Genomic DNA, 8,855 nt, shown 5'->3' on the forward strand with positions numbered 1-8,855 from the left:
AAGACACTCATTTCCCACCCTATTCCCTCCAATTGCCATGCGCACTGGAATGTTTGTGTTCATTTTCCCCCAACACTGATGTACCGTCATCATCATCATCGTGGCCTAATGAGTTCCCACTTCACTCGTGGGGGAAACCCTCGTTCGCTTCACGTGGTCAACTGCGATTTCTTCAGTCTTGGTTGGAATTTCAACCAGTAAGGTCTCCACAAACGTTTGCTGGAAAATTGTGAAAATTTTAGTTGCTTCAAACGACACGTTCGTAGCGAAATAAAATTGTAATACAATTAGACGGAATTTTGTGCCGATTATCAACGGCAACCAGCGACACAAATTATGAAGTAAAATTACATCGAAAAGCATGTAACGTATTCAAAGCAGAATTTTAACAAGAAAGTCACACAAAAGTTTGCTGTGTCGTGCCGAAATTAAATAAATTAGTATAGCAAAAAGTACAGACTGTGTGTACATTGCCATCCAGTTGGCTTTGGCCAGCCTGCTAAGCCTTTGAAAAAAGTTACAGAAAAGTTACACCCTCAAAAAAGGATTACGAATGGCAAACTTGAGGATTACCGTCACTCGGATTCACTTTGAATTCCGTTTCGTCTTATTATTTATTGATGAGTTGTTCAAATCACCAACCACCCACAATGACCTGACACGGCTAAAACCATGCAACTAGTATTGGACGTCATGTTTTTTCAACCATAATTGGATTTCAGTCTGCAGACAACGAATGCGAGTCTCCGAAAAAAACGAACAGGAAACTCGCTCGGTGGATTGTCTCAAGGTCGTGCAACGTGTGAAAATATGGTGGGAAGAGGGAAAACCCAAAATGCAAAGTGACAGTTTTATGGCCTGCTGCGTTCTTCGTGTCACATTCGTGTTCTTAGTATGCACGCGCTTCAGACAGTTTGTCACGATGAACTCCGAAACGCTTCGTCGCCTGCTTGGATATTGTGTGCATTATATGGAGGGTGAAAGTGACACCGGAAGCCTACTTTGAGTTATTGAGTGAGGTGTTGTTGATACTTTCCGGAAAAAAAAATGCAATTTTCACTTGTTAAGATTAAATTTGAAGTAGTTCATTGAAATTTGTTCAAAACACATCCATTTCCACTTGTGAAATATTCATCGTCGACCTAAGCCAGAATTGATTTTCAAACTTTGTCCTGCTTGTTTGTTGATTCTGTTGCCTCTCCTACGGCGAGCACCCATCGAACGTTATTCAACCCTGTGCTTCGGAGAAGAGCCATGAGATATTCATCAAACGATGGAACTTTTGCCAACTATCACAAACATTCACCCGGGCGGCACACAAACTCACAAACTCACATGATAGGGCATTTTAGCACAGGACGCTTTCGTAGCATAAAGAAAAGAGTCCATCCCTGCGGCTTTTCCATGTCAACGCTGCTGGGGCAGTTCCCAGCGAGAGAGTTTCCACGTGATAATTAATGCAGTTCTTGCCCTGCTGGCAGTCAACTAGTCGACCAATTAGTAAAATTGCTTCCAACCATCCAGTCTCCTGATGCGGTTTGGTAAAGTGCAAAGTATCCATAACTGACGAATTACCCTAATGGACCCGGAAGTTTTCCCAGTGAAAGAGCAGGGCCAACTTTGTTGACATGGCACTTGTGTGCGCCTGTGATCGCTGGCCAGCGTTGATGATGGAGATAAAAGTATTGGCAGCTATCGGTTAAGTATCATGGTAAGCTTGGTTGCCATCGATCATGTCATTATTGAGTGGTTGTTGATTTATTTTGGTACGGAAATGCCAATAACTTGAAAGCTTCTTTGGATTATGAATGGGCTTAGTGATTTTTCACGCTGAAAAACAAATTTCACGGGACATTAAAAATATTACAATAACCTAGAAAATCTTATGTTAAAATTTCAAACAATATTTTTTTTACTTTATTCAATACTTATCTTTGATCTAATGTTAAATATACTCATATTTTTCAGGAAATAAAAACCCCGAACAAAAAAATACGGGTCTGATTATTTTGGCCATGGAACCCCCAAGTAAAATTTTGAGTTTGATCAGATAACTTTTTTTCGGTTTCCGCTCTTTTCAAATGGAATTGCTGTATATAGGCATGAATATGATCATTTTTATTTAACGTTTTTAATTTTTTTCCTTTATAAAGCTAAATTTTTACATAAAAACTAACTTAATCCATCTATGTGGTTGGAGCCTTCCTCACTTATTACCAACAATTGCTGATATGATGGAATTGTACAAAAATTTCATCTATTTTTAAGATCCAGAATAAAAAAGCACATAAATATCACTTAAGTGGCCATACCTCGAGACAGGGTTGCCAGATCATCAATGTTTTAAACTCGTTGGAAAGGTCTTTTGATAACCTAACCAAGGATGGGTTGGATGGTGGATCCGGACATAGTTTACATACATTTAAGTGAGATCCGGCTTCAAAAAAGTACATCAATATCACTTAAGTGGCCATATCTCGAAACAGGGTTGCCAGATCTTTAATGTTTTGGACTCGTTGGAAAGGTCTATTGATAACCTAACCAAGGATGGGTTGTATGGTGGATCCGGACATAGTTTACATACATTTAAGTGAGATCCGGCTTCAAAAAAGTACATCAATATCACTTAAGGGGCCATATCTCGAGACAGGGTTGCCAGATCTTCAATGTTTTGGACTCGTTGGAAAGGTCTATTGATAACCTAACCAAGGATGGGTTGGATGGTGGATCCGGACATAGTTTACATACATTTAAGTGAGATCCGGCTTCAAAAAAGTACATCAATATCACTTAAGTGGCCATATCTCGAAACAGGGTTGCCAGATCTTTAATGTTTTGGACTCGTTGGAAAGGTCTATTGATAACCTAACCAAGGATGGGTTGTATGGTGGATCCGGACATAGTTTACATACATTTAAGTGAGATCCGGCTTCAAAAAAGTACATCAATATCACTTAAGTGGCCATATCTCGAAACAGGGTTGCCAGATCTTTAATGTTTTGGACTCGTTGGAAAGGTCTATTGATAACCTAACCAAGGATGGGTTGGATGGTGGATCCGGACATAGTTTACATACATTTAAGTGAGATCCGGCTTCCAAAAAGTACATCAATATCACTTAAGTGGGCATATCTCGGGACAGGGTTGCCAGATCTTCAATGTTTTGGACTCGTTGAAAAGGTCTTTTGATAATCTAACCAACAATAGGTCGGATGGTGGATCCGGACATAGTTTACATACATTTAAGTGAGATCCGGCTTCCAAAAAGTACATCAATTTCACTTAAGTGGGCATATCTCGAGACAGGGTTGCCAGATCATCAATATTTTGGACTCGTTGGAAAAGTCTTTTGATAACCTAACCAACGATGGGTCGGATGATGGACCCGGACATGGTTTACATACATTTAAGTGAGATCCGAATATATGTGAAAACACATTTTTATACATAACTTTTGAACTACTTATCGAAACTTCAATATGTATAAAACTCGATCTATGGGACCCTAAACCAAGTCGAATGCAACAGGTTCGGGTCAAATCGGTTCAGCCAGTGCCGAGAAACATGAGCTAGTTTGTTGGTCACATACATACATACACACACACATACACACAGACATTTGTTCAGTTTTCGATTCTGAGTCGATATGTATACATGAAGGTGGGTCTACGACGTTTTTATGCAAAGTTCATTTTTAGAGCAGGATTATAGCCTTACCTCAGTGAGGAAGGCAAAATGAGCCATTCGTAACTTTTTGCATTTTAAAATGTATTGATATCAATATCAAAACTAGAATTAACCCCTATGCAAATCAAAATGCGTAATGCAACTTAAATTTGATTGATTGCCAATTTTAAGGTTTTTTAGTCCTTGAGACCATTTCATCTTTGAAAAGTTTTAATCTACGTTTAAAAAATCGTCAATGTAAGATCATATAGCTAAAAAACCAAAACCAAAATCTTAAAACTATCACCATCGCTTATATTGTGATTTAAATGTGTTTTGCAATGTTTAATTTTGTTACAACAAAATTGCAACAGTTTTTACTCATTGATTTTTTTTTGTACAAACGGAAAAAAAAACAAAAATAATTGATGACAAAAAATTTTGTGTATGGGAAACAAAAAAAATTTGCTCGGGTTTTCACAAGAAGTACTTAATTTTACGGATTTCATGCGTTCCGCGAAATCGTGAAAATTCACTAACCCTGATTATGAGTCTAGAAAAGAAATTCAGTATTAACAATATAAATGAACTATGAATCTCTATTTAAACTTTTAATAGTTACATTGTAATTTGCTAGGGTAAACATTACTTGATTTAATTTTAGACTTTTGACATTGACACATACTGTACAAAATACATAAATTCAATACATAAAAATACAAATTTAAATTTCATAGCTTTGAAAAAATGTTTCAGACTTGCATATTTTTCCCAATCTTTGATTTTTTTTATTTATAATTACCTCAGATTGGCCACTCAAGCCGGGAAATCGGGAAAGTCGGGAAAAAGTCGGTAATGTAATATTTGTACAATTTTCTTCAATTTTCCTTCAAATTTAAGGCTCCTTTCACTATCTTAATCTATTTGAGACGAAACGGCTATTTAAGACATCATAATTCCTTATAAATATTGGATGCATTTTACATAGGTATTCATAATATTTTTGAATGAATCAAAAGATTTTTATTAATTTTTGTTTATCAAAAAGAGGTAAACTCTAATTAAAAACAACTACCAAATTAATGAAAAACAAACATAAAAAAATGCCTAATTTTAAAGATTATGGCCAGCGTACATTGTTTTTTTTTGCAAATAGTTTTAATTGTTTAACTGAATTCAGCAAGTCAATTTCAATATTTTTAAAAATGTTTCCCTTGAACTTTTATGTGAGTTTGGGTAAAATGCTATAGGTAAAGCTTGATTTTCAAATATCGGAAAACTTAAATATCGAATGAAAACAAATCGTTGTTCGACCAAAATGAAAAAATAATAAAAAACCACTTTGAAAAAATATTAAACTGAAAAAAATATTAAAATTGAAAAAATCTTACAAGTTTTGACAAATTGCAAATAAGTTTTTGGAACCAGTCTTTTCAAACAATTCGCATAAAATAATTGGTAACACATAAAAATTTATTAAACTGTTTTTTTAGTTGAAAAAAATAAACAGTTAAATACTAACAACTAACATTGATTTAAAAAAATCAAGATATTTTTTTTTCAAAATTAAAGAGGAACTTTGCAAAACGTTAAAACCACAATTTATAGTTATTTGACTAAATTTTCTGAAAGAATAATAACAGTAATCATGCTTTAAGCGTTCTTTGATTTAAAATAAAAAAAAGAATATAGTTTATATTCAGTTATCTTAAGCTTTTTGCCATTTCCAGTTGAAACGAAGAATAAGAAATTATACGTTTGAGGATCTTATTTTTCGATTATTTTTCAAAGACTTAATGTTTATGTTTCTACTCTTAATCAAAGTTATGGGTTCTGAAATTTTAAAAGCATTTTTTTACAAATCAAGAAATTAAGAAGTTATGTTTCTAATTTAACAAAAATGGTCAAAAATTGAATTAATTTGTTTGTTCAAAATTTTCTTAGGGAGGAAATGCCTTACTTGAGCTTCTGGAAAAATCGGGAAAATGTCGGAAATTTTAAAATTGGTTTTGAGTGGTGTCAACCTGATAAACGAATATTAAGAGTTCAAACACTTTATATTGAATACACTGAAGTTGTAAAAAATTAAGAGAATGTGACTGGTTACAAAGCCCCAAGGCCTGCATAATTAAATATTTCGGATTCTATAATAATACAAATGTTTGTTTCTTCTTTTTTTGAAATAGTAAATTATTTACAAATATCACTTTTCATTACAACTACTATAAAACTGACGTTCTTAGTTTCAATTGTTGATAAATGTCCTTTTTTGCTCTCTACCCTTCTTCGCAGTGTTCTTAAAGTATGGAAACCACCCACTGGATAACGGGTAATCGAGACCAAGGTTTATAACCCAATGGCAGATACTCATCAGGTCGTCATCCAAACCGAACAGAGAAATTGGACGTTCACAATAGGATCCGGAAAAATAAATCGATAAATTCCATAATAACGATTATGGATACGGACAGAAGTTGGCCGATTTCGTTTCATTTTAATGATTTATTTGTCTTTTAGATCGATCCAACAATGCCGTTCTCTTTTCAAGACACAAGGTCCAACTTGACTTCATCATAGTTAAACAATATATCAGCAGATTTTAAGCATATTTTTATTCATTTTGTTTAGGTCAAATAAAGAATGTTATCAACGAAAAACAATATTTTTTAGGAAAGAAAAGAAATCACTTCATTTTTTTATTGTGGAAATTTTGTCATACATTTTTAAAATAGTCAACAATTGATTCAAATTTAGTTGTAAACACGACGCAGCAACGTAAAGTACGAATACGAGGCATTGATCAACTTTTGAAACATTTCCAAGGTCATCGGATAAACATTGCCAACTTTTATCTGTAAAATTGATAAACAAAAGTCAAAGAAATCATTAAATTAGTTTAACTTACCACCAAAGGTCTTTGAGCACGAGCAATCATCAAAATCATCAACTTTTTGACTGGTGTAGAAAATTTCAACCAGTTGCCGTTGTAGTACAGTGAGTCAGCGATTTTAAGACTCTAATTTCAAAGGAGAAATATTAGCTTAGGTAAAATAAACAGGTGGCAATACTAACCTGCTCGAGCACCTCATTTGAGTGCCAGTACAGGGCGTACATCTGGGACAGAATCATAAAGATGTACGATCCGATCATCACCATCTGGGCCAGTTGATTGCTCTAGAAGGGGTAAAGGTGTAAATTATTGGCCAATCAACTTTGTAGGTACTTACGGTGCTAAGTAGAAACAGCAAGGCGCATAGCATCATCCCAAACGATAGCAACTCCAGCAGAAAGATGAAGGTCACAAGTTCGTTGAGGTCACGGATGTATCTGGAACGGGGCCTACTGTGATTGTGCTCTGCCCAAACTTAACGCATGGCTTACTTGATGATTTCCTTGTGATACTGCAGACACTCTTTCACCTTGGCAAGCAGCGTTTTGGGCTCGGAACTAAACTGGTGAAGCCGCTCGAGGGACTCCTTAAGGGCGGCAATCCGGACCAGTCCAAACAGCGTGCAGGTGCAGTAAAAACTGGTAAACGGAATGTACATGCAGCACGCCGGAAACGTGAGGTACACTTGCAGAAAAAACACAATTTCGTACGTGGGCGAGCTTTGCATGTTGACCCCGGGGACGTACACTCCGTACGGGAGACCACTGTCCGGTGAAAAAAGCGGATACGTCACGAAGCACGCACTGATGAACGCTCCCAGCCAGAGGTTCGATTTGGACAGAATCCGGGCTCGACGGGTCAGCTGCTCCAGCAACAGACGAATGTCGTTTCGTTTTTCCAACTTTGCATACTCGGCGGCGATTCCCTCGAAGAATTGTTCAAACTTACTCCGATTCGTCAACAAAAACGTGGTTCTCAACACAAGGTTGAAGTACAGCACGGTGAAATATCCGTCGATGATGATTTTGTTCATGGTGCCACCGGAAAGGATTATGTGAAACAGGTTCATAAACTGGAACACGTTCAGCACGGTCACCGGAATGCAGCCGAGGAGGTAACTGAGCCACTTCCGCTCCCGGAGGTAGGCCCAGAACAGCCACACCCGGACGTTTACGCCGATTATGGGGCAGTCTTCGATCTGCATTGTGAGTTCGGATTGTTCTCTTGAACTGAGCAGGCCATGGGTTTTAAAGCCACCGAAACTTGAGCCGAAGCAGGCTGGGCATTATAATCAGGGTAATTGATTGGGAGGCAACCTGTAATTTTCCAGGCTACTATTTTTTTTTTTTTTTTTTAATTAAATATGTCTTTATTGAACTTTCTTATAATAATTACATTTCATTTACATTCTAAGTGGTATGGCTAAATGCTCTTCATCTTTATTGTATTTTTCGTTTTATTATTAACTGTTCACATTCATTTATTTGCTTCAAATTGTTTTACATTTTTGCATTAAATCGAATACATTTGGGTAAAAAAGAAAAAAAAAATCACTTTAACAACTAATCCTAACTTAAAACTAAAAAATGTAAATTCATTGAAATATTCAAAATCATTAGAACGAGTAAACTACGAACTGTATTTTAAGATAAATCCTCCAAGCGTTCTTACTTGTTCCGCACGAGTTTTGCAACCACGCAGTGTTGTTGTCATCTCGATGAAAATGTTCAGAAGTTCTTGTGGTGAAAACAGGTCACTACTGCCTTCATCCGTTGATGCTGGTTGGTTTTCCTCGGTTGCTGACTGAAACCAGGAGGTGTTGTATTCTCTGCAACTCTTTGCCGCTGATTCAACGGCAATGGCTGCAGATTTGGAACCACTCGAACAGATCCCGCTCCAGGTGACGCCAAAGCAGGAAAATCCACGTCCGTGAAAGTTGGTGGTGTTTTGCGACGATTTGGTTGGTGCCTCGTCGTTGCTTGCTGCCGAATTTTTACAAACTCAGCTCGTTTTGGGCAGCTTCGATTCTTGGTAGAATGGTCGCCGCCGCAATTGAAGCATTTCGCTTCGATGTTCTCGTTGATTTTTTCGCAAGCTTGAGTTTTGTGCTCACCTCCGCAGGTTGCACAACGACTCTTGATGAAACAGTTCCTTCCACCATGTCCAAACTGCAAACAGTTCGAACACTGTGTCACGTCACGGTGCATTGGACGATAACGTTCCCAAGTCACGATGATGTTGAAAATTGCCCGAACTGCTTTCAGCTCAGATGGCGATGTCGATCCTTTCTCGAGATGAA

The 8,855-nt window shown here is 36.9% G+C and overlaps 1 protein-coding gene and 1 long non-coding RNA gene across 2 annotated transcripts; one reads left to right on the forward strand and one right to left on the reverse strand.

The window, feature by feature from the left end:
* The first annotated feature begins 362 nt into the window (after positions 1-362).
* LOC119767982 lies at positions 363-6,323 on the forward strand. Its single transcript, XR_005277831.1, has 2 exons — positions 363-1,711; positions 5,959-6,323. It is a non-coding gene; the product is annotated as an uncharacterized LOC119767982 (long non-coding RNA).
* Positions 6,324-6,351: 28 nt separating this feature from the next.
* LOC6047490 (odorant receptor Or2) lies at positions 6,352-7,873 on the reverse strand. The gene is made up of 5 exons (XM_001864509.2): positions 7,048-7,873; positions 6,894-6,993; positions 6,739-6,840; positions 6,572-6,682; positions 6,352-6,518 (listed from the first exon to the last, which is right to left on the reverse strand). Exons 1-5 carry the CDS (start codon positions 7,758-7,760, stop codon positions 6,417-6,419), a joined length of 1,128 nt encoding a protein of 375 aa, XP_001864544.2. The 5' UTR covers positions 7,761-7,873; the 3' UTR covers positions 6,352-6,416.
* Between the last annotated feature and the right edge of the window lie 982 nt (positions 7,874-8,855).

This window comes from Culex quinquefasciatus, chromosome 2 (genome assembly GCF_015732765.1).
Source record: "Culex quinquefasciatus strain JHB chromosome 2, VPISU_Cqui_1.0_pri_paternal, whole genome shotgun sequence".
Taxonomy (NCBI): Eukaryota; Metazoa; Arthropoda; class Insecta; order Diptera; family Culicidae; genus Culex; species Culex quinquefasciatus.

Coding starts and splice junctions, on each gene's coding strand:
- LOC6047490 (XM_001864509.2), bottom strand. CDS start 7,760: ATGCAGATCGAAGACTGCCCCATAATCGGCGTAAACGTCCGGGTGTGG. Junction 6,994..7,047: donor TATCACAAGGAAATCATCAA/GTAAGCCATGCG, acceptor GCCCCGTTCCAG/ATACATCCGTGACCTCAACG. Junction 6,683..6,738: donor CAAATGAGGTGCTCGAGCAG/GTTAGTATTGCC, acceptor CTTTGAAATTAG/AGTCTTAAAATCGCTGACTC.